This window comes from Hetaerina americana, unplaced genomic scaffold (assembly GCF_022747635.1).
Source record: "Hetaerina americana unplaced genomic scaffold, ioHetAmer1.1.p SCAF_109, whole genome shotgun sequence".
Taxonomy (NCBI): Eukaryota; Metazoa; Arthropoda; class Insecta; order Odonata; family Calopterygidae; genus Hetaerina; species Hetaerina americana.
Genome location: NW_027286170.1, coordinates 1,101,592 through 1,116,470, shown reverse-complemented (window position 1 = coordinate 1,116,470; position 14,879 = coordinate 1,101,592). Strand labels below are relative to the sequence as shown.

Sequence of the window (14,879 nt, the reverse complement as noted above, 5' to 3'; positions counted from 1 at the left end):
TGTGAGTCGGGAAATGGATACCATAGAACACGACTAGAAATGGGCGCGTTATTCATGTGGGCAACATGTCAGCCAATTAACCCAAAGATTGCGAGTCAGGCGAGGGTTGCTGATTTTATGCTAGGATTGGTTCGATACGTACATAGACGGGTTTGTGTAATAAAAACTTCACCGTTGAAACGCCTAAAACAGAAATCTAATTTTAATACCTCTAGAAATGGAAGGAGTTCATTATGTGCCGAGTGACTTCTTCCATAAACGGCACCTCTGAGAATCAAGGGATACCTATATAAACATGGATCAAAAGCAAGGAAAGTGCTATTCCATTTAAACATGACAAAATACCGGCCCTGCCAAAAGATGAAAAAGTGCAACGAAATCGACCATGAAAAAATCAAAACACTTATCAGAAAGAAATATTGAAAATCAAAAAACTCATTAAGACTGTGTTGTCTACAGGAGTAAAGTTCCTTACCAGGTTACTGACAAACCATTATTATTTTTAACCTCCCCCAATGTATGCACTATTAAATTTAATACGTTTTTGAAATCACCAATTATGAATTCTCATGAATATGATATGAGATCTACATGGTTCTCACAGTTCATTGGACGTTCATAAAAACGAATATGAATTGAAAATGAATTTGTAAAGCCTTCACTACAATGTACCAGCATTATAAAAAAGACCCTAGGGTTCTTTAAATTTTATTTTACATCAATTTCCTGATTTTCAAGTGAAACCGTTGAATTTATCATGATCTGTATTTTGTCAGCATGCTTCCGTTGTGTTTTGACGCATTCAAGTAGAAGTCATTATTTTCACTAAGACAGCTCCGCTCGCCAACTGCTATCTTTACTTGAGGACTGGAGAAGAAGAATGAGGACATCTTAAACAAGCATTTAAGTTTATAAATAAATTCTGGAAAAACTTTCTAGAATTATTTGAAATTAAAAATCCTACCTCCCTGCCCTCAAGCAATTGCCCCTCGCAACTTCACATTATTCACAAATATGTCCAAGACTTACATTTTCTGCATGCGTTCTCCAGCGAGAATAACGCATGGATACAAGTACCTCGTAGAAGTCCCAGGGGGAATTTTTCTGCTGTAAATATGACGATAAATACAGTTGCAGAGGAAATGTATTTTAAATGGAGATACGAGGAAATACTTTCAAATAATTTCGAATCTTAATCGCCTAATCCTTCCACCGCGAGGATTTCATGAAGGCATTCCTAAGATTTTCTGCCAAGCAATAAAGTCCACTATTAGATTTTAAGTTACGAAGCACAAAGGGGGAGGGGTAAGAATGATGCTTGATGGAGGGTTAAAAATATGACATTGATTTTAAAAATCTTCGATACCTCCTAATACGTTGACACACACATTCCCGGTAAACACCAGATTTCATCTTATTATCGTGTGGCCAAAAACGTACCTGCAGTTTTTTTCGCCGCCTTGATCTGGGTGATTTCCTCACACTGCTGATTTATTCCATCTAGGAGCTGACACTACCAGGTTCAGTGCACTATGGACTAGGTTGTTAAGGACTGTGATGGTAACATATGCTAGTTCTAGCTAGTCTGACGTTCTCGTGTAGAAGTTTACTTAATGTGAATGACTTGTTTTAATTATCAGAATACCCATAAATTATTTGAGACTACTTCGTCAACTCATGACTAATATCATTTCTGTTCCCATTAGATACGTTATCAAGATTTGCGTGTGATAGGAGCATCTTTATGACATCTGTTTCAAGATAGCAAACTCAAACATGCCTAATCTCTCACTTTCCGGACCAATCTGCTGACACCGATCGAATTATTTTACCACATCCGTCATACACATCACCGATGGCCAACTGTTAGCCTGAGAAGCAATTTTTTGCATTCCACATTTGCAGGTCAAAATATTTTTTATTTACTACTAAACCTGATGTCTCTTGTGACTTTGTTAAACATTCGTCTTGAATCAGGCTTCGAAGAAATAAGTGAATATTATGCACCACTACTATACTAATAATTTCACCTGACAATCCTACATGACAATACACAAATTTTCCGCTTCTTTATTTTCTACATCCGTCCAAAATGTCCCAGCTTGTCCTTCCTTGCCCAACGTTTTCCTCTTTTACCATGGTCTTCAACATCAAATTGCTCCCAACTTAATTCCTTTTCATAACACTTCTATTGCGCTTTTTTTCCATCATATCAATTTAATTTTCTCTATTCGTTTCCATACCCACGGTTGAATCACGACTTGTCCCCTTTCCTCAAAGACCAAGTTTTAGAACCTTGAAATTTACCAAACCATGTTCAAGTGTCAATCAATCTGTCTTTGCTCAAGGCCCCAAACTACCTCTTCATACATACGTAATAGGCCTTGGGAAATAATTGCAGTTTCCCAATGCCTTCTTCAATCCTGCTTTGAATGTGAAACAGCCATTTGTAATGGTCACTCCAATGGAGCAAGACAACTCTGAAGCCACTTCACCAAGGAATAGGCAGTGAGGGGACCACTTTCATCTAACTTTCAATTAGTCGACCCATTTGTCATTGTCGACTCAGAAGCTGCCACTATTTCCCTCAACATCTCTAAGAGTAACAAGCAACCACTTACACATGTCATGTTTGTGGACCATGGTAAGAAATCACTGTAATGCTTGTTAAGTAAACGAGAAGGCACTCTTTATAATTCATTGAAATATTAAGACTACCATATTAATATGACTTCTCTCTGCATATAAATAATACTGAAGCATAGACTAGCTAAAAAGTTTTTGGAAGAGACATACCTGTAGAGGCCACCATGGTCCCATATGGAAAAACTTGGTGCCAAACATTGAGAAAATTCACTCCAACATACATTCATTTATTTCGCCCAAATAAAGACCTCTACCCAGCTATTTATTGAGGAGGCAGGTATGTTGGCTACATATGAGAAAAGCATACGTGAAATGAAAATATCAGGCATGAGCATTTTGTTGCTGTACTTTATTTGAAATATGAAAGGGGTATAACTATACGATGTAGTTTCTAGAGTTACTTTGTGGAAGCAATCCATGACTCAAAGAATAGTTTGTATTTGCACACAAAATAATTATTAAAATGACCTAAGTTTCCTGACCTGATTTAAGATGACATGCATTGAAACCTAGGCTAAATATTTTATGAGGCAATACAGTGAGTAATCTTTGACACATGAAAGGGGATTATGGTGGAAAGCAATTTGGATAAAATAATATGCAACTAATTTGAATGAAAAGATCTTGACTCAAAATAGGTTAGCCACCCCTGGATCAGGTCAAGTCAATAAGTATCTCAACCAACTTCATGAAGAAGGGTCTCTCTCATCACTGCTATTGCTCACTACAAAGTGCACTTATTCCACAAAGGCAGCGGTTTTCATAGAGTTGCAGGTAGAAAGAAAAAAATTTTAATGAAGCACCTACTAGGCCAAAATACTTCTTTGTTAGACATCACCCACCATTAAGTACTAAATTGTGCGCATAGTAAACTAGTGTAGGTCAATTTCTTCTCTAGAACTACCTACAAATTCCTAGAAACACCTCAGGCCTATTTCTCAAAGCTGCAAGCCATTTTAAAAGTCCTTGTAATTTGCACATAGTCTGCTGACTGTAATAAATGATGCAGTACTTGTTACTAAACTACATTATGGAGTATAAAGAATTGTTAGCTTACACTTTTAACTTAATACTGTTTTTAATGGCCTCGTAAATCCACTTCTAGCTTTGAGAAAGAGCCCATGGTATCACGAAAATAACAGTTTGGAATTTGATTCCCTAGGATTTGAACCAGGACCTTGTCAAAGAGTGCAGAATGCTCTACCCACTAGACTATCTCTATGAATCGGCAGTTAATGGAACGAGATGAGAACAAACATTGAGATGTAGCACAGAAAAGCGATAAGTGGAGGAAGTAATAGTAAGAATAATAGATCATCCCTACCACACCCTCAAATGTCTAGTGCAGAGGTTATGGGCCCTTTGATCGGTTGCAGAAGGGGATAGAGAGACAGGAAAATCCCCTCCACCATCCTTTGAGAATATAGGCAGGGCAGTTCCTCAAAATTATCAGATATGTTGGGAGGCTTGGTAGCAGGATGGATAGGGTTCAAGTATTTGGCCACAAATGCACAAATTTTAAAACAAATGCTACTAAATTAATATATTCTTTCACCACTGGTAAAATGTTCTTTAGACAAAAAAATGATACTCAGATGTTACTTCCAATTCATGTGAAATTCATTTCCTGCCAAATGCTTTGCAAAAATTTGAACTGTGATCAGCCATAATATAGAAACTGCGGTGATTAGAAAGTAATTCATGTGAAATTCATTTCCTGTCAAATGCTTTGCAAAAATTTGAACTGTGATCAGCCATAATATAGAAACTGCGGTGATTAGAAAGTGTTACACTCATCATGATAATGATCATAAAACTGCCAAAAAAGATGAATCTTTTCACCTAGGAAACAAAAGTTAGACAATAAGTACAAGAAGATCTATATACATGGAGTTCAAAACACAAATGGTATAATCATTGAAATAACTGCAAAAATTTAGTATTTTTGAGAGAAAAATGAGGTGATACTTAATAAACATCTTCAGATCTTTTCTTACTGTTGAAAGTTAGTAATGTCATCCATTGGTGAAACTTGGATTCATAACAACTAAAAACACTTTTAACATGTAATAGATGTTACAACTTCATTAAAAAATACCATTAAAACATTAAAAAGTTTGTGGTACTATGCTATAGACTTTCATTTTATTTAGTTGCAAACCACACACACATTATCTGGATCATGCGTAAATAACAAGCCAAATAATCATGGCCAAAAATGATTTAATGATACAAGATGATCTCTTACTGGTACATCACAGGGCTCAAAAAGATTGGAAGTATTATGTGATTAAAGGATGAAATGCAGATCAAAATGTTTGTTCACTTCACTTGTTAACTATGCTACTAACAGCACAGGATAGCACAGTTTGACTCCAAAATTTGATCACATACACACACAAAATCTCCCAATTGAATACATAATGAGGATTTTCACATAAAAATATGGAACACCCCATTGAAATATTTTGTGAAGTATCAGTTTCATGAAATCACAATGAAATGGTTGAGACAACAGTATGTCAACTTTGATTATGTCAACACAAGTGTCTACTAAAACTATCCATTTTAAAGATGTACAGGAAACAGACCCTGATCAAAATGTTCCTGAGGCCTGACATGGGTAGATCGACCATTGGTTTGCTGTTACAAAAAAGTTGCCATATAAAAAGAAAATATTTACTGGGAAAGGGGCACTAATTGTAAGTCATCTACAACTGCTTTTAAGATTACAGTGCAGTACGATTTCAAGGAGACACTGAATGTACACTATGACATTGTTTACTACAAGAATTTATCAAATGGAAGTAATTCACCAATAGGTACAGTCTTCCATCCCTGCACTTACCTATTAGGCATAGAAAACATTTTAACTTTTCAAATGTTGATGCATATTGGACAATGATTTAGATAACGGAGACAAAAGTTCACACAAGAACAACATGAGTTACATGCAGGTGTTTAAATTATACAATGTATGATAAAAATAATACATGAAAATAAGACGTGTGTGTATATATATACATATACATACATATATATATATATATATATATATATATATATATATATATATATATATATAGTATATGTGTGTATATATATATATATATATATATATATATATATATATATATATATATATGTGTGTGTGAGTGTGTATACTACATATGTTTACTGCGCAATAACTGTTCATCTGAAACATTATTTACACTGGATTCTTTTCTCATGTAATGTGACCAAGACTAGGACTATGCACACTTGAAATACGGGTAACATAGGTTAAACAAAGATACTTTTCCAGTGGCATGTGAGATGTGTACGTACTAATGTAACAGTATATAAAATATGTAGTAGCTTTGTTCTAAAGCAAAAGCAAACATGAAAGGTATCAAAATGAAAGACATGACTTTGTTTCAATGATATCTATCTTCAAATAGATATCAAAAAAGGAAACTACTCTGAAAACCACAATGTGATGAAGTTTTGCATTGAAATATATATTTTGCCCAGAACACTGAGTTAATCCCATGCATATGAACTTAAATTTGGCACGAATACTTTCTTACAGAACAAATGACAAATCTCAAAAATTCACTCAAACTTCTACTGTCAAAAATAAAATTGTACTTCATAGAGTATGGCAATGGCTTCTTGTGCATTTATCTTCAACATTTCAGGTATGTAATAGTTTAAACACTTTCATGATTTATAAAACATCTACAATACTTGTGTTTGCATTCAAGGCAGTTGAGCCACTTTTCAGAGAGATGCCACAAAATTACAACAGGTATCATTCACCACTGATTATTGGCATCTGAAAAGTTTTCCCAAATAGGCACCCTGCATAATATGCTTTCCATGGCCCATCTAGTAGAAATTGCCCTTCACACCTTAATTTAAGTTTGCACAGGCAACTAAAATATCACCAAATATGCCACATAAAAAGGCAGTCAATACAATTGAGTGTAGACTTATAATTAATATATCACTTTAGCACTTGATAATTTATTAAAATGTGGTGTACTTTGAAAATTGTTTTCAAATTTCATTGCATTGAAATGAGCATTTATATTTCAAAAATGAAATCAACTATGAAACTGATAATATATCATCAAAAATACTGAAAAGGACACTTTTAACTGAGTTTAAAAATACATCAAATAGCAATTCATAGCAATAATTCTTTGAAAAACTTATTTAGTATTTTATTATTTAAAAGAAAGCTCATAATGGTATATGCTTCATCTGAAAACATAAAACATGTTCATAGTTTTCATTCATAAATGAAAGCAATGAGTCTATCATAAATGAGTAGCAATGCAAATGAATATAACAAATACAATTCCTTGAGTAATATTCTTCCATGAACTAAGCAGCAGCTTAACCAACAAAAGCTTAATTCAGGGTAAAAATTGCTCATACTCTCCTACAGTTCAGGATAATTGCTACATAATAATTACCAGCTCTAATAATGTAAAAATGACACTATGGCACCAATAATGCAAATTAATTGGTTAAAGCTTCAGATCTATGTTGAAATTGTACTATCATTTGCAACATACGCCTACCTCGATCTTAAATTTTTACTCTTTGGACAAAAATTCGCTTAAAAATACTAAGAAACATATTTAAGCACAATCCTTAGGTATAAAGAATATGGTCAAAAAAGTTTTGTCACTTGCAGAACAGTATAAACATTTTAAATTGTTACAAAATATGGATACCAAAATAAATTAGTACCAATAATACATTATATAAAATTTTAAAGAAATCCACATAAATAAAAACCAGTCTCTTTAACATGTATTAGTGATTTGCTCTTTGTTCATTCATTTAATATGAAATATTTTGACATTCTTTTGTCTACTCATGATTTCAGCTATCACATAAAATTACAAACACTGTAATATGATATTATTTAGAAAGGATAATTCCTTCATTTGACCATTCACATTTATGCAAAGCTAAGAGAAATAAATGAGCATAAATGATGTTTTACCATTCATGTCTGTTTCCAAGATATGAAGTTTCTCAGAAAAAACATTACCGATAAAACTGTGCCACGTCTTGATTTTTATGAGAGACTCACTGGCAGTGAAATGCTTTCCCTATGTCTCTCAAGAGATTCATTTCCAATTTATGGTGGAATTGATCAATTGCCACAATTTCAATTCATGATCTGCTCACCACTTAAACTCAGCACTCTTCTTCAGTTAAATGATGCAAGTCTACATAGTTTACAATGGCACGATGCAAAAATTCATACTGAGCCTGAAATAAAACAGATACTTCAATTAGAACCACCACATTTCACCATTTAAAGCCATATTTATACAATGGACATATATTAAACTCATTAATGCTGGAAAAACAATAATGTCCGCTTTTCACCTATGATACCCACACACAATATAACAGGTTATCTCTTCAACACTTTTCTTTCAAGGGATTTGTTTAATCCAAAATTTGACTAAGTTACTCACCAAATCAGTGGATGTGGGTACTAAAAAGATCACACATCTTTAGAGATACTGAGGGTGCCTACAGGCATCACCTGGAGTTGAACCAGGCCACTCCAGTCAGTAGCCAAGCACTCTAAGCAATCAGTTTACCATATGGCCCAAACTAGGGTTTGTCCACAGATAATTTAAAATCACACCACAACCATCACATTAAGCAAATCTTTCTAGATATTATTATTAATATTTAGTATCCTCTCATATGTACAGTTCTAGCCAAATTCGTGCATGTGACCCACGACTCGATGGTTGTCACTATATTTCCCGGAAAAATGTTACAATGCTTCCACAACAACAACTCTGCCTACTTCAATAGGCTGGCAACTCACCTTTGGTACAGGGGTTGGGCCTAGCACTTGTGGATGGAAGTCGAAAGATCTCCTGATTCCCAAAGTGATTTAACAAGTATAGTGTCAATTATATTGTCTATGCAGCAAATTTTTTCCAGCTATGTTACCAAAATTAAGCACAAATGACTAACCAGCCATAGTAATTCCTAGTAAACCCCATAATAAAACATAAACAAAATTAATGAATAAACCACCACTTACAAATGTTTGCAGCATTCCATGCCGCTGAGATCTAAGTTTACGAGTTGCAGTAAAAATATCAACTCGTTTCTCCGTGCGCATCTGCTGCACCAGGATACTAAGAGCCACAAAAATTGAACTTCGTTCAGCACCACAACTGAAAATGAGGAGTTGATATCAGCAAAAGTCACATAAACATTCTATACAGTCAAGATTTGAGGAAATAAATATTTATTTTGCATGTTCAGTGAATTTTGGGCATATTTTATACCATACATGAATTTCCTATGAAGATACACATAACAAAAAATTTACCAATATGCAATAATATTTTTACCAGACGCTCATTTACCTGCAATGAACTGTGATGGGCCCTGTTCCACCATTTGTTTCCTGATGTGACTGTGTTTGATCTACAAGTTCAATGAGGCCCCTTGTAACTTCTGGCACTTCACCTTCTACTGTAGGCCAGCCATTGTATTGAAATTGCGTCACAATAAAGTTTTCATCAGTCTAAAAAGAAAGTGATAAAAAATTACGTTGACTGCATATCGGGAAAAAGAGGCAGCATAAATTTAATTACAATCACAATCCTTACCTTACTGTTTGTAACGCTGAATTCTCTTCTGGTGTAGTAAGGACAGCTTTCACTCTGAATGTATTTAACTTTGATGTGATCATGGCTAACTTCATCATCAGGCCAATAACGTAAACACTTTTTGGGACCCTCTCCGAGCTGCATTAATAGATGCAAAACAGCACAATAATGAAATAGTAAGATTTAACTGATCGTGCACAGTTTGTAATACATTAGAAAATTACAAATTTGTCTGGGTTATATTTTCACCATATATGTATATACACATGACTGGACACACCCCGATTAGATAGCTAACCATTAAGGTCTAAGCATTTTATGCTCTCCCTCCCTAACTTCATGACTCAGTTCAGAGACAAGATACATAGAATGCCACTACACTCATCAAGCAAATATTTTGGGAGAAGGGTGGGGCCGGAACGTTTTAAGTCCTTGGAGCAAGGAATGAAAAGAAAACCCCTCAGAAATCTTTTTATGGTATGGGTTCATTTTTACTGTCTGGAGAAGTCCTATCATAATCATAACTATTGTAATAACATTTTACAAGTTTTAACATAGATGAAAGGTTATCTGTTACCTATCTGGTAAGGCAATCAAAGTAAACTAACACTTTTAAAATCTCTGGAACCCAGGAAATAAAATTAATACATTTTTTAAATATAACAAATTTTCCACAGAATCTATTCTTTTTTGACCCCAAAATTGAGAATGTGCAACGATAATGAGTTAACAGAATATGACAAGAAAAATAAAACACTTTTATCTACTTACATCAGAAAGCATGACCAACGTGGTGATCCCTTGCTCTGATATCATTCTCCAGAAATCCGCAATGGTAACCTCTAATGGGTCTTGAGTTATTATGAAAGATTCAGAGTTGTCATATCCCTGGAGAGATAAGTAGTTCAAATCTCAGAGACAATTAAGGCTTCATAAGATCAAATTAGAAATTTCATACGCACACTAGAGAATAGACAAAGAAAAAAATCACAAAAAACGATATCACTCTCACCTCAATGAAGGAAGCATTTATGTACGTGGAATGTTCTCTTCCTGGGACAGGTGTCAAAATTACTCTATTTCTATCATATGGAATCACAAGTTCACTTCTGTTTTTCATTTTGTTCTCTTCACCTCCGCCAACAGAAAAGGACTTACGATCCTCGATAACTCTGCTAATTTTCTGCGGATAAAAGAAAAATTTAGTCCCTGACAATATTTTTAATCAAATAAATACATAATATCAGATCTATGCTATCACTTACTTCAAAGTCATCCTCCATCTGACATTTTTCCTTCCCATTTTCCCTCTGACGCAGTTTCTCCACCGCTGACTTCAATTTTGATATCTTAAGTTCAGTGTCCCCAAATTGAGCAACTTCCATCAGAGCTCTATAGACAAAAATGTACTGTTTCTGCAAATGTGAAGAGAGAAGAAAGAATTACATGAGCTCACTCTAATTACATCATTGTACACAGAAAATTAAAGGATGTGAAATATTTTAAATAAGTAAGATGTTGAAAGAAAGTTAACACAAGGAAAATCAACCTTACAATCAAATTTCATTTATGTCAAAATTATAATTAGTGGCAATGCATATGAGTTTGCAATTTTTAGAATCAACCTCCTCAGATTAAGTAATCTATTACAATTCCCATTCTCACATTTTTCAGAAGTTATCAGCATTTAATTCAATGATAAATACACTTCTATACAACAGAAAAAGTGTGAACTGACTTTATTATGAGAAATTTCAGTGTATGGCCAGAGTTTTCCCTAATTCGAGGAAATTTTTCACAAACACAAGACCCCATTAAACCTAAAGATGATTGGAGGATGCCTTGGCGCCATAACTGGCTAAAGCACTTCACCAGACATCAAGGGATTAGAACTTGAATCCTGGTCACGGCGAAGAATTTTTATTCTTTGAAATTGTTGCATTCCAATGATGGTTGTTTGAGGGGCGAACTTATGTAATTGATTAATTTTATAATGAAAAACTATGACTTAGCAATCTCACAGAATTTAACTTACACACAACCTGATTTTCAATGTGGAATGACGACGTTGAACACCAAAACCTTAGCCATGTCTAGACAAAATACAGTGGAATCGCAAAGTTGAAGTTACTCATTATAAAATGAATTGATTCCCTAAAGTGTGCCTTAAACAACCAATTATCTCATGCATGCTTGTAATGCAGTTAAGACCAACTTCTACAGAGGACTCTCCATCAACTAAAGGATAGCAGCATTGAACATCTTTTTCAACAGCCAGTGCATCTTTAAAGACATTATCTTGAAGTATATCAACCTCCAATGGAGGAAAGAGCTACACGAGTTGTGTGTAAACAGGGATGCATTACCTATCATTATTCTATGTGTAACTGAATTTAAAACTTCATTGCGTAGAGTGGCTGATTTTGGATGATAAAAATGCCAAAAAATCAGAGAGATTACTTTTAAAAGCAAGTCAACATTGATCAAAAGTTGCAAGCACTTGAAGCACTTAAGAGGCATCTTGTTCCTACTGAAACTGAATCACCATCCAACTCTACAATTAATTTGGAACAAAAATCATAAATCTATCAAAATATGAGTTCAAACGTGATGACATAACCTTTCAGGAACAACAATTGACATACATTCCAAATATTCCAGTTCTATAAAAGACAAAAAAACCTTGTAGGAGACTGCAAAGAACCCCTACAGAGAGAAAATGTTTATTTGAACCTTTTTTAAATAAATATTTACTCTTTTGCTCTAAAGTTGAAGGCCCATTTGCAACTTAAGATAAAAGCTACAGGACAATTCCCAGAATTTAACACTAAACTCAATTAAGCAAAACTTAAGGCCCAAAACCCTTATCATTCAAAAAGAAGATAAAGGCAATGCAGTGTTAGTAAAAGCTAAACATGATAACAGGGATAAATGTGATAAGCCCATTGAAGAAAAAGGAATAAATAAACTAAAATCAGGTCCGACAGACAAGTTCATCATACAAGACATAGTGAATACAGCAACCAGCAAAATGTCTGTTTGACCTATGCAAATGTTGGCTGAACTGTTAAAAAATATTCATGGCCATTAACAGTTTTATGGAATTAGATCACAGCAGAACCACAGGGTCGTGCTATTCGAAGTTACTCATCATCCCCTTGACTCTCTTGAATGGCTTACCAAAGACTGGACCAAGAAGTTTCTCTGGTGCCTGAGATCACAAACAGTGTTGAATATTGACACTTGACCTTCATCCTCCAACTGCTGAAGTAGAGAATCGAGGGCCACCAATGTGCCTGTTCGACCCACACCTGCACTAGAATATAGAAAACACAGAACGCATGTGCAAATGATAACTTGGAAAATGTTTATATAGGGAATCATAGAGTAGAGGCATCTATAGCGGGGTCACTGTTATATTATAATGGGGAAAATCTACATTGAGTTAGTTTAGCAACTGCTTCATTAGGGTGCACTGTCAATTTGGGAACAAAATATATCTCATGATTCCAAATGGTAGCAGCATAGTCATATGAATGATGGCGCTTGGTTTCATATCAGAAGAAAAAACAACTGATACTGATTGTGCAAGACTCTATTCATATGCTAGCTTTAATTATGAGTTTAGGTCCATTAAGCCAATATCAACACAACACTAGGCCAAAAATGCATCTACATGTCGTGTGGATCATTTACACTTTCTTCACCTGGACTCCACTTTCATAGCATTCCTGAACAAGATGACCTGCATGAAAAATGGATAATAAATTCCAGTAAGTCAATTTCCCATGTCGGTAATATATTAAAGACAACACCGTCTTTCATCTAAAATCTTGAGACCTATACAAACATTATTGATGCGGTTCATTTCCTCCACAGTAGTTCAAGAATTCCTTCAAGAATCCAAGAGATGGTGCTAGTAGCATCGGAAACGGCTTGCTTTTAGTGATTCTCATCCCTTGCTAGACTGTTGTTAGTCTCAGCTACAAGCTTTTCAGTTTCAGCTCATATATCCATCGCATGGTTTCATTTTCATATTCGACAGAAGCAACAAACTTCTGTTTATTTAGAATAATGAAAAAAAGTAGTTTTGTGCGGAGATTAAACACTTCTATTTAAAAGGCTAAACATCAGAAGAGATCTAAGTCGACTTGGATGAAGTTCATGGCACATTTACTCCTGTGTTTGTGACTGTTTTCAATTGGGTAAATGGGTTTAAAATTGGTCGCACATCCATAAATGATGAACTTTGTTTGGGACATTCAATGGAAGTGACTTTCTCTGAAATTAATGACAAAATCCATGATATAGTTTTGAGTGATCGACGAATCAAAGTTCATGAAATAGTTGAGACTACAGGCATATCACAAGATACAGTGCTTTCATTTTGCACAGAAATTGTGTGAAATTTTTTTTTACTAGATGGCCGCCGGGTTTGTTCACTCTCAGAGGAGAATAAATGCAACCATATGCTTGATTAGCAGGCTGGTTTGGCGCTTTCCCGTTGAAATCCTGATAGAGTTTCTACATTGATATATAACTGCGGATGAAACATGGACACACTACCACACTCAAGAGACACAGGAACAGCCAAAACAGTGGAAAGGCAATCCTAATCTGGCAAAGATGGTGAAATCGACGGATGAGGCAATGGCTTCGGTTATTTTGGATGCATGTGGAATCATCATCAATTAATTACAAAAAGGAGAAACGGTAAATGGACAATACAGTAACATCTTGGACACTTCGCTACAGGTGCCTTGCCTCGCGTCAGATTGTCACTCCCGTCACCTAGCTGACAGAAATATCCTGGGGCACACTTGATGAATTTAACCTTATAGCAAGAAGTGCCACAATAACCGAGGGTCAATTATGTTGAGAAATACATTACTTATCTCTTTTGTTTAAAATGCTGTGCTCGGAAACATGTTTTCCTGACGGAGTATTTTAGCATAATTTGAAAATATGATAGCGACAAAGGTAGATTCAAACAAAGTCATTAGGCTTCTTTATAAGAGAAGCACTATATTACCTGCAATGCACAAGAATGGGGCCCTTTTCCAATGAATAGGCTTCATTCATCCTCTTGATGAATTTCAAAATTCCAGAAGGATGCTCTGGAGCCATGAAATCCTTCCAGACCAAGAAGTGATACTGGATGATACTTCTCTCCTCCTTTTCTTTGTCGACAAATGTTCGAGTCATCTTTAACTCTCTTATTATATAGTCTGAAAAAAAGAAGAAAAACATCAGTTGAACATTACATCAAATGAATACAGTAGAGTATGTAATATAATTTTCTAGATACTATAACTTTGTAGGTTTTGGGTGGTTTACTTTGCAGAGTGAAATGGGACAAGAAGCCACCATCACCACACCTTGAATGTGCAAATTTTGCATTCCAGAAGAATTTTATGAAATGATCTTACTTCACCAATTAATTAAAACCTAACTTACTTATTGATTACCACAGAATTAGGTATGAAAAAAGCAATGAATGAATGAAATTTACCATATAACTACACCAGAATAGCACCACATCATGAATCATATCAAAATACTCGTTGATGAACACACACAAAG

At 34.8% G+C, this 14,879-nt stretch overlaps 1 protein-coding gene across 1 annotated transcript in view; it reads right to left on the bottom strand.

The window, feature by feature from the left end:
- Window positions 1–5,804: 5,804 nt before the first annotated feature.
- Ptp69D (Protein tyrosine phosphatase 69D) overlaps window positions 5,805–14,879 on the bottom strand; it is a 34,203-nt gene continuing 25,128 nt past the window's right edge. Inside the window, exons 17-25 of the mRNA XM_071599183.1 lie at window positions 14,329–14,524; window positions 12,477–12,612; window positions 10,562–10,711; window positions 10,309–10,479; window positions 10,068–10,184; window positions 9,297–9,434; window positions 9,051–9,211; window positions 8,720–8,855; window positions 5,805–7,920 (exon numbers count right to left, since the gene is read on the bottom strand). Of these exons, the coding sequence (XP_071455284.1) occupies window positions 7,846–7,920; window positions 8,720–8,855; window positions 9,051–9,211; window positions 9,297–9,434; window positions 10,068–10,184; window positions 10,309–10,479; window positions 10,562–10,711; window positions 12,477–12,612; window positions 14,329–14,524 (1,280 nt within the window). The 3' untranslated portion in view covers window positions 5,805–7,845. The remainder of the gene's footprint in view (window positions 7,921–8,719; window positions 8,856–9,050; window positions 9,212–9,296; window positions 9,435–10,067; window positions 10,185–10,308; window positions 10,480–10,561; window positions 10,712–12,476; window positions 12,613–14,328; window positions 14,525–14,879) is intronic.